The sequence below is a fragment of the Drosophila eugracilis genome, unplaced genomic scaffold (genome assembly GCF_018153835.1).
Source record: "Drosophila eugracilis isolate 14026-0451.02 unplaced genomic scaffold, ASM1815383v1 contig_408, whole genome shotgun sequence".
Lineage (NCBI taxonomy): Eukaryota > Metazoa > Arthropoda > Insecta > Diptera > Drosophilidae > Drosophila > Drosophila eugracilis.
The window spans coordinates 1,013,411-1,028,568 of NW_024573270.1; the positions used below are offsets into that span (position 1 = coordinate 1,013,411).

General features: G+C 45.5%; 2 protein-coding genes across 4 annotated transcripts in view; one reads left to right on the forward strand and one right to left on the reverse strand.

Moving 5' to 3' along the window:
- The window catches only part of LOC108103830, a 65,709-nt gene that overhangs the window by 17,044 nt on the left and 33,507 nt on the right, over nt 1-15,158 (reverse strand). For 2 of the 3 annotated variants that reach the window (XM_017209517.2, XM_017209516.2), the window contains exons 3-6: nt 12,538-14,054; nt 10,420-12,304; nt 9,960-10,350; nt 9,498-9,886 (exon numbers count right to left, since the gene is read on the reverse strand). In XM_017209517.2, coding sequence (XP_017065006.1) covers nt 9,498-9,886; nt 9,960-10,350; nt 10,420-12,304; nt 12,538-14,054 — 4,182 coding nt within the window. The remainder of the gene's footprint in view (nt 1-9,497; nt 9,887-9,959; nt 10,351-10,419; nt 12,305-12,537; nt 14,055-15,158) is intronic. The other variant, XM_017209518.2, reaches the window with a different exon arrangement.
- LOC108103832 lies at nt 1,036-9,491 on the forward strand. The gene is made up of 2 exons (XM_017209519.2): nt 1,036-5,768; nt 5,960-9,491. Exons 1-2 carry the CDS (start codon nt 5,275-5,277, stop codon nt 7,665-7,667), a joined length of 2,202 nt encoding a protein of 733 aa, XP_017065008.1. The 5' UTR covers nt 1,036-5,274; the 3' UTR covers nt 7,668-9,491.

The window sequence follows — 15,158 nt, forward strand, 5'->3', positions numbered from 1 at the left end:
CTTATTAAATTAGTCATTATTAAGATCAAAACTTCTCCTATACTTATTGAAATTCCTTAATTTGTAACCAAAAACTACTAAAAGTTTTTCTTTCCCTGTGCCCTTCACCCAGGTTGACACATTTTGTGAGCTGCCCGGCCGAAAAACTCTCGACCTGGCCAACGAATGGCGAATAATGGCGGCTGGATGGATGGATTTCACATTTCGGGTAAGGGGGCGTATACGCGCCTCCATATTGGACAGATGGATTGGATTCGAAAATGTGGGGGTGTGCCTATAAAAGTGGGTGGATAGATGTGGGGCGAGGCGCAGGAGGAATCGCTGGCGGAGAGAGCTTACGAATTGTGAAATGCGAGTGAGTAATTATGATTTACTAATTAGCAAACACACTCGCACAGCGAGAGCCGCAAAACTGACAAACTGCCAGGCAAACAAATTGGTTGCGGATGTGAAGGCGGAAGGCGGATGGCGGAAGGTTAGGGTACAGTAGGGGAATATGCGGATGCGGATGCGGATGTGGATACGGAAAGCGAATTGGCGGCTAATGCGCTGGACAAACAAAAATGAAACACACAGAGAAGAGGAGCCACAAGCCTGAGACACACACCCATACACAAAAGTCTATTAATTAGCTGCACCAACGTAGGGGGTTGCGCCAGGGAGTTGGGGGCTGTTCTAACCCCCTTTTTTTGGGAACCACCACACCACCCCTGCTCCATTTTCCACAGTCGCGTGTAACGAGGATTTGCTCATCAAATTCGCTAATTGTTTTTGCTTTGGCCAGGCACACACTCCCCCCTGCACCATCATTTTGGAAAATAAAGCAGGGGCAGGGCTATAGCAGCGAGTGTACGCGAGAGTCCAAACAATTAGCGTAATTTCAATTTTGTTCAAAATTTCATAAACGGCGGGCCAGTCTTTTGCCAAGTGACTTTTGCTGCAGCCAATGCCTCCCCCTATCACCCTTCCCCACCCCACCCCATCACATCCCAGGCCCCCGGGGACATTTGGGCATTTAAGCCGCGATGCAGCGTGTTGCATACTTTTGGCCGCTTTTTGACAGCCCAACAACGGGCAAAAGGGGACAAAGTGGGCCCCGCACAAAACATCAAATTGCATTCGCGGCCAAAGGGGCCAGAAAAGCCGAAAAATCAACCCAACCACTTCTTACTACCGCGTTTACTTTCCATCAGCATAATGCACAAAAGAGCAACAGGAAGGGGGAGTGGGCGAAGCGATCACTTAAAATGCAATGAACAAATTAATAAACAACAAAAATAACAGCGTGTCACCAGTTTAATTGCCCAAAGAGGATAGCACACACACACACACCCACACGACACACACACATATTTCGTACACCTAAGGGCAAAATAATAGTGGTGGTGGTAAAAAACTAAAGAAAACTTTTCTATAAATTGAACTATAAGTAAAGCTGCCATTTCACTTAAGATATCTTCAAAATCTTCTTTTAAGACTTTCTCTTTCTGGTATTCAGAGTCCTTAACTTACTCTAACAAAGTCATAAAACTATTATTTTGTTGTCTACTGTATATCTACTCCAACTCTATCTCCCTTCCCCCCTTAGCAATGCTTTCAAATTTAGTTTTTGGCGCGCTTTTTTCTATGTTTTTGGATGCTTTGGCTTCTTTCGGTTCGCCTTCCTTCTTTTTTTTTTTGTTTTTTGCTATTGTTTTTGTTGTGTTTTTGGCTTGTTGTTTAACACACAAAAAGAATTTTTAACTAACACAAAATGGCTGTGTGTTGATTTGTATGAGAATAGAGGAGGGATGGCTGGATGGCGATATGGGCAGGGCAACATGGACTATCTCTCTCTCTGGGGTCCTGGCTAGGGATTAGTGCGTTATTCGGTTTCATCGCACCCTTTTGCCGAAAGTTCAATTGCAATCTTGTTGCCAATGTGTTGTTGCTGCTGTTGTTGTTGTTGTTTTGGCCCAAAAATATACTGGTCGGTACGTACAGGACCACACAGGAACAGAAAAACGCAGATTGTTCTCACTCACCGCCGACGCCGCACTCTCGTTTGCCCCTTCAAGCCTGCACTGTGAGAAAGTGTGGTAGAAGGCAAAGTTTTCTAGGTTTTAGGGTGATTTTTGTAGAGTCTAAGACTTGAGATATGGGTCTCTTAAGAAGCTTGGATAATAGATCAAAAATATTTATAGTTCTATGAAAAAAGAAAGAATAATTTCGAAGATAAAATTCAAACCCCACTAAGATCTATTATACTAAAGTTGTTCTATACATATACAACACTTTTTCTTCCCGTGCACATCCTGCATATCCTGCCTGTTGTCCTGCCTTGTGCTCTTTGCTTCGCCTCCTCTGGTTGTAGCTCTTTTTTCATGCTGTTGTTTTTCGGTGTGCGTTTGGTTTATTAATGTTGACCGTCAATTATGTTTTAATTGTCATAAAAGGTTTGTCCCTTTTGACTCGCCTTCCCTTCACCCCTCCCCCCTGCCAAAAAGCAGGGGATAAAAAAGGAAGTAGGATATCCCCATTGCATATGTATACGAGTCTGTATATATGTGTGTGTGTGTGTGTGTGTGTGTGTGTGTGAGTGAGTAGAGTGTATGCAAACAATAAAATCCAACTGGGATAAGCTGCAGCAGAGAGCAAGAGGGAAGATGTGGCGAGCGGAACAGAAGTTGCTTGTCAACATGGACAAAGCTGCCTACGTGTGTGTGTGTGTGTGTGTGTGTGTAAGCCAGTTGACAGGTGAATGTGCGTGTGTGTGAGTGCGAGATGTTGCTGCTTCGATTTGGTTTTCCGGTTGTCAGGCAATTTGCCAACTTACTGCAAAGATCAGCACAAAGTGTAACCCACACAAAAGAGAGGGCAAAAGTGACACACGCAATGAAGGGAAAACCATTGGTGGGGGCAAAGGGGGTGGGTGAGTGAGGTGCACGGGGTTTTCCGGGCATCTTTGCAACGCTTCTTTTACAACGTTTCATTAATTGAATTGAATTGCATCATGGCAACTGCATGTGACACTGCATTCCACTGTGCGGTCGAAAAACAGACCAAGTAACCATAGTTTAAGAAACTAAGCCGATTTGACTAGAAAATTAAACAAAATTTAAGAACGTAACCCTAGAAAAAACATAAAGATGCAAATGCTGGACATGAGATTAAAAACCTGACAGATTGACGACGTCAGAAACGAGCTACTGAATTTCCAATTTTCCACTTTTTTAAATATGTAATATTTTGTTGTTGTTTTTTTTTTTTATGTCGTTCATTTATTGCCGCCAATGTTGCGCTGATGCCAATTTATGAAATTTATTTTTTGCCTACGTTGTGATTATTTATTCAAAAAGTTGGCCTCGGCCAGCGTCTGGTGGTCGGTCTACAGCCCCGCCCCCCTCCACCCATCACCATTTTTACTCTTGCAGATATCCAGCAGCTCTGCAGCCAGGACGACCTCGCTCAATTGTTGTAATTGCAATTGTTGTCAGTGTGGGTGGGTAAATAAATTAATAACACAATTTATGCATGACGCACATTTATAATTACATTTGGAAATAATTTAATTAAAATTGTTAACGCTTGATTGAAGTTAAATCGAATCGAACAAGACAGGATGTGAGTGTGAGTGTGAGTGTGTCAGTGGCTGAGAGTGAGCATGAGAGGACCTTACAAAAAGCGACTTAATTAAATTAGCCCATCAATAAGGGGACCAACAACAACAACAACAACAACAACCACATCATCATCATCAGGACAGGACACATAATATAATAAAATGCCAACAAACTGACCAATTGCCATATCAGCCAAACGAAATCAGTCTGCCAACTACTAGCTAGTCCAGCCAGCCCGCCGCAGAGGTTCACATATTTTTAGGGGGCATTTCCGGTAAGGGAAAGTACAAGAACACTAAGCCAAAGTAAAGGACATTCATATAGCCAGGTGGATAAGTTGTGGGAGAGGAAGGGAAGGCCTGCGGTTGCTCAAATAAACCGATCAGCAGTAACGGTAATTAAAAGCCAACCAAATGACCAAATAAGCCACACCAAAAAAATGGGCTGCTTGCTGATGGAAATCTAAGAAAAATAACGCAGAGAATTCAAAGTTACGAAGATGAAGTCGAAGTGAGAGATACCCTTTAATAAGTAGGCTACTAATTTGGTGGAAAAATAATACAAATTAATGATAAAAAATCAAAACATAAAACAAAAGATTCTTACTAAGAAAAGATTTTCATTAAAAAACAATCTTAAAAATCCCCTAAAATCTTAGTTAATTTTCTTTATTAACCATAAATTCCAGGGTATTTCCAGGTTAAACGCTAATAGCTGATTGAGAATTCGAACTGCAAGACCACAAGACACACACACACACACACACACAGATATTTATAGTTAAAGGCAGATAAGGCAAAAGCACACACACTCGCATATGTAAGCAGTAAATCAACATGAAAACGCACACAGAGATACAAACTGTGTGTAAATATGTGTTGGTTATGCCCACAAATCAATTAAGTCGATTGGGCCAACATTTTCGGGTGGAAACACACACACACACAGGCACTGGCAGAGAAGAAAACGGTAAAGAGTTGTTAAGCGCTCGAATGACACATGCAAAAGAGGGGAAATGTACTCAAAAGAACCGCGAAGTTGAGTTCTGCCACTGCATTCGGGTCAAAATGTAAAAAGGGCAAAGGCTAGCGGAAAAAAAAAGAAATCACAGAAACTGAGCCCGGAAAAGTAGGCAATACTTTTGGTGGAAATTAGCAAAATTCTTCTCTTGAATATTTTGTTCATTTCGAAAAATCTAAAGCAGTTTTTACTATAATAACTAGATTTCTTTTTTAAGAACCCAAAAAACTAGCGAACTTAACTTCTTTCTTCAAAAATAACTCAAAACTTAACTAAAAGCTAATAGTTATGACAATCCAAAAATATCTAAAAAAAAAAATATTCTAAATACGAGTTCAGATCCTGAAAAACAGTCAGCCTGTTTGTGGAACATTTAACGAGTGGAAACACGATTCCTCAGCCGAAGGACAACGACGAACGATGCCGCATGTTGCATGTTTGACTGCCGGGGAGTATAAATACCGGAGACGCACGGCTGTCGGCCATCAGTTCTCCAGCCGATTTCCCTTTGGACACGCGACACAACGCGCTGTGGTGCGCTCCTTTCGTTCGTCCTTCGTCCTTGCCTCAAAAATCTCGCAACGCAAACAATCATTTTTTTTTTTTGTTTATATTGTTGTTTGTTTTTTTTTTTTCTTGTGCACGTGCAACAATGTTCACAAATTGGCTGACAGGCAGCAGCACCAGCAGCAGCAGTGGCGGCGGAACGCCGGCAACGCGTTCGACATCCGGAATTGGCGGCTCCGGAAGTGGAGGACCAAGTGGAGTTAGTGCCTCCGCTTTGGTAATGAGTTCGCCACCGGATGTGATCTTAGAAGTGGGTCCAGCACCAAGTAGTGTACGCTTTGTGGCTCACTCTTTGGTGCTGGGCATGCACAGTGGTTATCTCCGCTCCGCCATACGTTTGGATGAGGCATCATCAGCAGCAGCGGCAGCAGTTGCAACTTCAAATTCCAATTCATCATCATCGGCAACAACGGCAACGGGCGAACTATTACTATATCTTAGCAATGTCACAGCCGATCAGTTTGCACCGCTGCTAACCTATATGTACACGGGTTATCTGGACCTGACCGTCGACAATATCTTTGCCGTTTTGCTGGCCACCCACGTATTGCATATGCCAAGGGCTCTGGAAATCTGCCGGTGGGTTTTTTGGTTCGGCGGGAAATCTTTAACTATCTTAAAGAAAATATTTCCCGAAGGATATTTCCTTGAATTTCCTAGCAATCTGATGGATAGTTTTCGAAATCATATAGAACTCCTTTAGAAATATTAAAAATTTTTCCAAATTTTATAGATTTTCCATTTGATAGATTTTCATATCTAATTTCTAGTTCCTTTTTGGCCCGAGCTCAAACGGAGGGTTATTTAAATGGCAATCCCGCTCAGCTTTGTCCAGTTCCCAGCATCCCAGCCAAAGTCATCCGCCCAATACCCAGCAAGGCAACTATGCCGAATTTTGGTTTTCTACCCATTCCACAAGCACCACCAAGTGCTGCTCCACCACAACCACAACAACAACCACCACCACATCCACATGCACCTGCCGCTCCAGCTTCACTGAGTTCCTTTGGGGCCAACTCTCTGAGCATGGACAACGAACAGTCCGTCATTCAGGATAACGAAGAGGATGAAGATGTCGAAGTCTTTATCGATAGCAATACAGTGACGGATAACGAAGCTGATCCCGAACCGGATGTGGACATGGATTGCAATGTTTCGGTGGTGAGTTCTCTGGCCGGAAGCAGTGCCGGCAGTCTGAATATCGAACGTTTGGATGTGAAGCCACCAACTCCAATACCAACTGTGGTGGCCACCATCATCAATGCGACTCCAAAATCACAATCAAAAAGTCAAAACTCCAAAAGAGAATCATTGCCGAAGGGTAATAGTCGAGGTAAATCCTCTACCGCCCGATCAAGGAAATCCACTGGCTTGCAGGTGGCCAAAGCTCCAGTGCCGGCTGCTCAATTGGAAATGACTGCCACGCCCATAACACCCTCGAAATTTATCATTGACGTAGCCAGCTGTGATGGTCCAGTGAGATTTCGTAGGATTCTCAATACAGCCTATGGCCATAAGCCGGAGTCTCTAGAATCGGGATCATTAATTGGTAACTCAACTGGAGGATCATCGGTTGGAGGATCTTCATCAGCTATGGCCGTGGAACAACATCGCAGTCAACAGAGTGTTAGTTATTCTTTTCACCAACAGATGGCCAGGGCCATTAGCAGCCAGCAGCGACAGTTAAGCCATCAGCAACAGGAGGAGAGTGAGAATAGTGGCGATGCCACGGCAGCCGCTGCAGCAGCAGCAACACCAATCGGTAAACAACAATCAACAGGAGGAGCAACTGCAGCAGCATCATCATCATCATCATCGGTAACAGCAGGTAATAGCAGCAACAGGAAACCTCACGGAGGTGGTTCATCAACTTCAACTAGCGGTGGTTCCAATCAAGAACTCTATGTCTGCGTCTATTGCAAGCACACATTCAAATCCCAGTATTGCTATCAAAAGCATGCCAAACGCCATTTGAATCCATTGAGCTTGACCACAGCGGACAAGAAATTGCTAACAGAACCGTCAACTTTGTTGGCCAACAATCTGGAAACGGATAACCAATCGATTGGTGGTCATCAGAATGGAACAGCTGGTGGAATAGCAGCAGCAGCAGGAGGAGGAGGAGGAGGAGGGGGAGCAACAACAGGAGCAACAGGGGCAACAGCAAATGCAGCAAACTCAGCCTTGCTGCGTCGAGAAGTGCGACCTTTGGACATGAATGTTCAATATTATCCCTGCAAAACCTGTGGCAGCAAGTTTCCCAGCTATTATTTCGTTCATAAGCATCGGAAAATGTGCCATGCGGATGAAATTGAGGCAACTGCCACGAGCAACAACAACAGCAGCAGCAATACCAGCACTAGCAGCAACAGCAACAGCAGTACTAGCAACACGAAACGTGAGGCAGCAACAGTAGTAGCCGCAGCAGCAGCAACTGCCGATGATCAGCAGGCGGCACAGCAGCAACAGCAATCCTAAGATATTTTAAAGGCAAAATCAAAGCAACGAAATCTACGAATTTATATACACCTAAAAATCACAACAAACACACACCAACACACACGCTAAAATGTTTTTTTTTTGTCGCTCTAGAAATGCAATTTAAAAATAAATAAAAAGTATTTTAAAAATCACAAAGATGGAGAGAGAATGATGTTTGAAAGTTGAAGTAAAACTTGAAGTTAAGAAAGTGAAATTTAATAAGAATATTTTGGAGAAATCAAAAATATATTCAGCTTAAAAAGTCTAAAAGGAAAAGCCAACAAATGGAAAAACAGTTGGTAAGTAAAACGAGCAAGCAAGCACAGGAAATGAAGTCTTAGACTGCCTACATAAAGTTTTAACTTTGATTTAAGAATTTTGGCCATTAAAACAAAGATGAGAAATCAATTTAAAATATTTACCAAAATTTAAGAAGTTTCTTCACATTTCATCTTAAAAATATTTCAAATTTTAAGCCCCAGAAATTCCGCTAAACTTTTCATAATAAATATTAACAATTTAATCCGATTTCCATATATCACAGATCTCTTATCGAATCCAGCCTGCCGCCCCCCACAACTTGATCTATATTTGTTCCACCCTTTCCTTTTTTTGTAAATCAAGAAAGAGAATGCGAGAAATACGAGTGAAAAGCGTTGGGAAAGCGTGGATGGATGGATGGATACAAAGGTAAACAGAATCCTTGCCGCAATTTAATAATTAAATTAAATCACTTGCATAATAAAAAAGACGTTTACAAAAAAAGACTTTAATTTAATTGAGTTTAATTAACTCGCCAGGGAGATGACAGCCAACAAGGCCGAGCGAAGCGAAGCGAAGATGATGATGGCAAACTGGAAAGTGGGTGGTGGATGGTGGATGGTGGGTGGCAGTCAAGTTGGGTTGCCATTCGCCGGTGGGCGGTGGTGCACAAACAGTAGAAGAAGAAGTAAAAAAGAAAACCGCAAGCGGCCAAAAAGCGTTGAACTGAGCCACTGGAGAGAGAGGGTGGAACAGTGAACCACCAATTGAGCCACCTCCTCTGGGCTTTTATAAGCCATCGCCCAACCCCACCGTCAACTCTTTTTGGCCCTGGACGACGACTTGGCTTGACTTAAGGCCATTTATAGCTTGGTGGCTTTTTTTTTCTTAGTATTTTCCTTTTTTTTTTTTGATAAAATATTAATCGAAAGCGCTGGCGGAGAAACAGCGCAAACAGAAGCCCATGAAATGGAGATAGAGAAACGGCAATTCTGATTGGATTTTGGGTGGTGGGTGGTCCTTTGGTGGGCGGAATAGTTTGATTAAAAGGACCTACCGACTGCCACAATGCACCACAAACATTGCAGTTGTCAATGGCGGGAAATGCATTTTTGATAAGCTCTCTGCTAAAGGTAAAAGCAACGAAGAAAAAAGGATATTTAACATAGCAAAAGCTTCAACAGGTTAACAGAGGAGCTTTTAGGCTGGCAAGGACATGCTTTTTGAAAACTTTGTAAAGGAAAAATTACAACTTTTTAAAGTCCTAAAGCTTTAGAAGTCTAGCTGGGCTATACTTTGAAGGAAAAGCTGTGTTTAAAGTTCATGAAAAGGATAAAAGCTGATGTAGCTGAGGGACTTCGAAGCTTGAAAGCTAAACAAGTTGGCAAAATTTGAAAATTTATATGAAAATATCAGACATTAAGGATCAATATCCTTAAAAATGATAGAAAGAACAGGTTTATAAGGGATATACTCGTATCTATATCAAAACGTCCTACAAAGTTGAAAGATTAATATTTAAACCAAATCCCTACCCATAATCATAATAACAATTCGAAAACTTACCTTTACCATCAAGAGCTATGATTTCCGAAGCATTCACCATCGAATTTCCACTGCCATCCGCCAGTAGAGGCATAGAGATTGCCTGAGCCGTGGCCGTGGTAGTAGCTGTGCTCGAGGATGTAGCACCTCCCGATGCGGTGGACATGATGGATGCGGCACTAATCAACAGCATGGATGATGACGATGAAGACGATGCTGATGATGATGGTGTTGATGTGACAACCGAAGTGGACGATGCCAACGATGTCTTAGACATCGATAATCCATCCTTATTGGCATTGACCTTTAGGCTGTGACTGCTGTTGATGTTGCTGCTATTGGTATTAGCCGATGTGGCATTGCCTTGTGCCTCGCCAGAATTCAGTTCAAAGCGTTTCCTCTTCGATTCACTGCAAATCCGACAGAGATGGCAATAGTTAGTTACAGTATGATAATATAGTCATAGGCTTATAATAAGCTCACCTAACACCCGAGTGTAGATCATTGCCCGCTCCCATTCCCTCCACCTGAGCTGCCTTCAGTTTCTGGCCAAGATAATTGCCAGCCGTGGTGGCCGTGTGAGCAAAAGTGGGCACTCCGGCACCACCACTTTCACCCACTGCCGTTGAGGATGACGTTGAATTCGGATTCGTTCGGGATGATGGCGTTGTCTTGACGATCTTATCGCCGCTGCCACTCGTCACCCCCGATCCAGATCCTGGTCCTGCTCCGGTCGTCGAATCCTCGCCACCTGCAGTAGCCTTTACATTGGCCATGACCACAGCCTGGTAGCCCATCTTAAAGCCATTCAAGGTTACGCCCTGTGCCGGAGCAGAGGCGGTTGTAGCATTGCTAGTGGTTCCGCCACCGGTGGCTAAAAGATAAAAAACGATTTAGTAAGATTATAGAAACAAGAGAAGGAAGCAGAAGAAGGAGGACCCACCATTATAGCCCTCGGCATTGGAAGCTTTTGAACCAGTTTTAGCCAGTGGATCATCTAGCCGAGAATCTGCTCCCTTGGCAGCAGTTCCCGCTGGTTCGGTTGCAGTTTCTGGTTTCCCAGCACCCTTGGCGGCAGCTGTTGCCGTTGCACCCGTTGCCGTTGTTGCCTCACCAGCACTGGCCGCACTGGCTCCCGTTGCCGGTGTACCGGCTGTGGCCAAAGTTGCTGCACCGGCTGTTGCTGCTGCTGCCTCCTCTTCGGCAGCTTTGCTCTTGGCCTCGCCGCCGCCCGCTGAGATCTCTGATGATGATGGTGGTGGTGCTGTTGCTGTTGTTGCAGGCGTTGCTGCTGCTGCTGCTGCAGCTGGAGTTCCTGTTGTTATTGTCGCGGATCCTCCTCCTGCTGTTGCTGCATTCTTTTCACTGGCATTTGCCTTTGCATCCGTTTTATCCGTTGATGCCGCCGCCGATGGAGTTGACGTTGCTGATGATGATGTTGTTGCTGCCGCTGCTGCTGCTGCAGCCGCTTTGGCAACCTTTTCACCGGCCGCCGTTGCTTCCACAGCTTTTGTGGCAGCACTTGCCTTCTCGGCGGCACTTTCAGCCGCTTTGGCGGCATCCGCTGCCGCTTTCTCTGCCACACGTTCACGTTCGGCCGCCCGTTCCGCACGCTCACGCTCGGCAACGGCCGATGAACGACCACCGGACTTTTGCTGCTGTTCACGTTGCAGGCGAGTCATAACGCCCGTGGTCATCGAATCGATGATGCACTGCGGCTGAGCGGCCGGTGTCTTGGCAGGATTACGTGAACTGCGCGTCCGTTGGCGGGATTTGCGGAGTAACTGCTTATAGTTTTCGGTCTTCTTGCTGAGGTAGTAGTAGCGAACGCAATCCTGAGGCGATTTACGATCCAAACTGGCGGCAATGGCCCCAAAGTTCTTCGGATGTTGCAAATACTTCTCCTTAAAGGTCTCCTTCTCGCCGGCCGTCCACATATTGAGGGCCTTACGCTGCTGATGCACTGCCACCATATCCTCGATGCGTCCGTTCTCATTATGATAGGCACAACGCATCTGGCGGGCATCGTGCATCAGGGGCGGTATCACTGCATACGAACGCATCTTCTTATCCTCGAGTGCCTGCTCCTGCAGGCCATCCATAATCTCCTCGAGATCCGCTTCGGATTTAATACGCGATCCGACACGATTGAAACGCTCCTTATCCTCACGTTGTTTTCTCAGTTCCGTGAAGACCTTCTCGAAGAACTCACGATTCTTGGCCTCACGTGCCTTCCTCTTGGCACTGGCCTCCATACGTTCGCAGCGGCGTTGCCAGTCCGCCTGCTCCTTGGTATACTTCTCAACCAGACCCTGATTGTGCAGCCAGCGATCAGCTTTTAGTTTACGAATATGCTGAAACAACGGTCCGCGGATCTGGTTCTGATGCTGACGTATCAGCATGGTTAGGGCTTCCACATCGAGTGGTTGGTTATACAATGGCAACCATGGTCTACCGGCTACGGATCCTGCCGATGATTCCTCAGCAGCTGCATTCTGCAGCATGGAATGTTGCGCCTGGGCCGTCTTACGATTAGCCGCATAGATCTTCTCGGCCAGCATTTGACTGCGCCAGGCTAGCTCCACCACCACATTCTCCTGATCGTTGTTATTCTCGTTCAGCTCTTTGGCGGCCTTTTGCTCTTTGGCCAGGGCAGCCTCCTCCATTAGGGATTTCTCCTTTTTACGCAGCGTATCCATGGTCGTTTCAGCGGATTTGATCTCATTGTCCACCTTCTGGATTTGCATGAGTAGATCCTCCTTGGCGCTGGTCCTTCCACGTTCCTCGATCGAACTATCGCTGGGCAACGTCGGTGAAATGGCCTCCACCTGTTTTGTTGGATTATTAAAAATGTTAATTAGTTTGGTTTTCTGGTTAAAAGACATGAAGGAGAGCTCAAAGTTAAAGATTTATACGATTTACATAACCCTAAAAAGTCGCACAGCCTCAACTCTTTTAGGGGCATATTCTTCGATACTTTTCGGTGACTTTTTAGGGAAAGAAATTCCCCACTTCATCATCAACCAGAGCTCTTCTTTTGCCACTTTACTCCACTACTCACCTGTGGATGGTAGGCCTCTGTGCTGGCGGATCCCGATCCGGATCCTGCAGCAATATTGCTACTGCTGCTGCCGCCATGACTCCCCGCCGATCCTGACGTGGAAACGTTGACATTACCCACTGGTTGACTCACTCCGGAGGACATGCTGCCCGCCGCTGGTTGAGAACGCCGTTGGGATTGTGAGGCATGTTGTTGCTGCAGTTGCTGCTGCTGCTGGGGCAGCGTTTCGACCTTGAGTTGCATACCCATTGGCGTGGTGACCACTTGTCGGCACATATCATTGTGACTCTGCCGACTGCTGTTCATCTGTTGCTGCTGCTGCTGTTGCTGTTGCACTTGGGCTGGCGAGGATCGCTGGTGTTGCTGGTGTGCCTGATGCTGTTGCTGTTGCTGCTGCTGCTGTTGATGTTGTTGCGGGTGTGGCGGCGGCAGGTGATTCATGTTGCTGGCATTGGCCTCGCTAAGCCGTTGCTTCTTGTACGGCTGCTGGCCACCAAATGGCTCGGGCGGATGTTGCTGCTGTTGCAGCTGCAATTGGTTGGCCGCTGCCGCAACCGCCACCGCTGTGGCATTGGTCAGGTACTCGCTGGTGTATTGTAGAGCTCCTGGATGGGGCATCAGGATGCGCCCCAAATTCCCGGCCATTATGCTGCCACTGCCGCCTGCGCCTCCACCGCCACCTCCCCCAGCAGCAGATGCTCCTCCCACGGCACTGGGATTGCCGCCTTGCTGTTGCTGCTGTTGTTGTTGCTGCTGCTGCTGCTGCTGTTGGGAGGGATTACTATTTGGTTGGCTGGCATAATGGGGCATGGCCTCCATGACCAAAACTCCGCCGGATTGCGATACCTGGACGACACCGCCGCCGGGTGGTGCTGATCCACCGGCACTACCACTTCCGCCGCCTCCGCCGCTGCTGCTGCTGCTATTGGAACTTTGGCCAGATACGTTGCTTTTGCCCGCCGACACCGCTGCCACAGCCGCTCTAGCTGCTGCCCTCTGATATTCTGGCATCGACGCTGCAGCCTGCTGTTGCTGCTGCTGCTGAATTTGGGGGTGACGCGAGTAGGGGTTCTCACGATAGGTGGGCGCCGGGGCAATGCTATAGCCCGTATTCTGGATGAAACGGTGCTGCGGAGGCGGGTAAGCGGTACTAACGGCCGCCGCAGCTGCTGCCGCTGCTGCTGCTGCCGCTGCTGCACTGCTGCTGTTATTACTGCTGCTACTGCTGCTGTTGCCACTGCCAGGATTTCCAGGACGTAGTGGTGATAATGGACTGGCCGCCGCTCTCGAGGATTGTTGTTGCTGCTGCTGCTGCTGCTGCTGCTGTTGCATTTGCTGTTGATGATGATGGTGAATTTGAGGATGCAAAGTGGTTCGCTGGTCTTGCTGCTGCTGCTGTTGTTGCTGCTGCTGTTGCTGTTGCTGCTGCTGCTGCTGGTGCTGAAGCTGCTGGAGCTGCGCCACCTGCTTGGCATAATGGGGCAGCTGCTCGAGGGCCCTGTACGACCAGTGGGGGCGAAAGGAGACGAAAACAGCAGATTATTAAATTATTGTCTAAATTGGCAGCGGCATCTCAAGTTGGCCAGGCTAATGAAAAACGTTTTTCCTCATCAGTCGTAGCAAAAGAAAGGAATTCTTTTTATTGGTTTATCAATTATTTAGGTGCTTTTTGAGTATTACCAGGAAACCTTGATTAAATCATAATAACTAGCTCTAGTACTAAGCTACATTAAATGTGGTTTTAAGTACTGACATTTTCCTAAGTGGCTTGGCTTGTTTAGTTTTCTGTTCTGGCTGTTAAATCTGTTTAGTTTTGGGGTAAAATAAATATTTTTTCTCACTTTCACTATAACAAAAACCTTTCATTTGTACAATTTAATCAATAAATAATATTAAATCCCTTAAATTGGATACTTTCTAGTACTAAGGAAGTTCCACTAAGATTCAATACCTTTAAGAGGCATTTTATAATGACTAACTCAGCCCTATTTCTATGGCCAAACTTCTGATTTCTTTTGAAAATCCCTTTTTCTTAAATCTTTTATAAACTTCTCAAACCGGTTAAGTTCTTTGACCGTTGGAAATGCAAATTCTAAACACCTTGACCCGTTACACAAACTGCGAATCTAACCAAATCTAGTTATAAAATCCAACTAATTTAATGCTAGTTCTAGAATTTGGCATACATAGCTTATAGACTAATCCCCGCACCTTAATATGTTTAAACTACGACGATCTGCAATTCCATTTACAGACAGACGAGAAAATGCTGAAAATAAATGGAACCAACTGAGGCTTGACCCCGTTTTTCCACTATTTTTTTTTTTTTGCGGCAATCTAAGATAATCGGATGATCGCATCATATAATTTAGCATATCTGCATAATACACGGCTACACACTGACATATAATATATATACTAAACTATATATATAGTATATATATACATATATATAAGTGGGATTTAAGCTGGGCCCGATCTAACGGTTGATTTAGTGGGCTTTTATATGCTCGATGCTTTATTATTATTTTTGTTATTGGGGACACGAACCCCGGCCGGTTTCGAACCTCTGCGAGCGAGAGAGAGATTGCCTGTGCGAACTTCGACTTGCCATCTCTTTC

Coding starts and splice junctions, on each gene's coding strand:
- LOC108103832 (XM_017209519.2), top strand. CDS start 5,275: ATGTTCACAAATTGGCTGACAGGCAGCAGCACCAGCAGCAGCAGTGGC. Junction 5,769..5,959: donor AGGGCTCTGGAAATCTGCCG/GTGGGTTTTTTG, acceptor TCTAATTTCTAG/TTCCTTTTTGGCCCGAGCTC.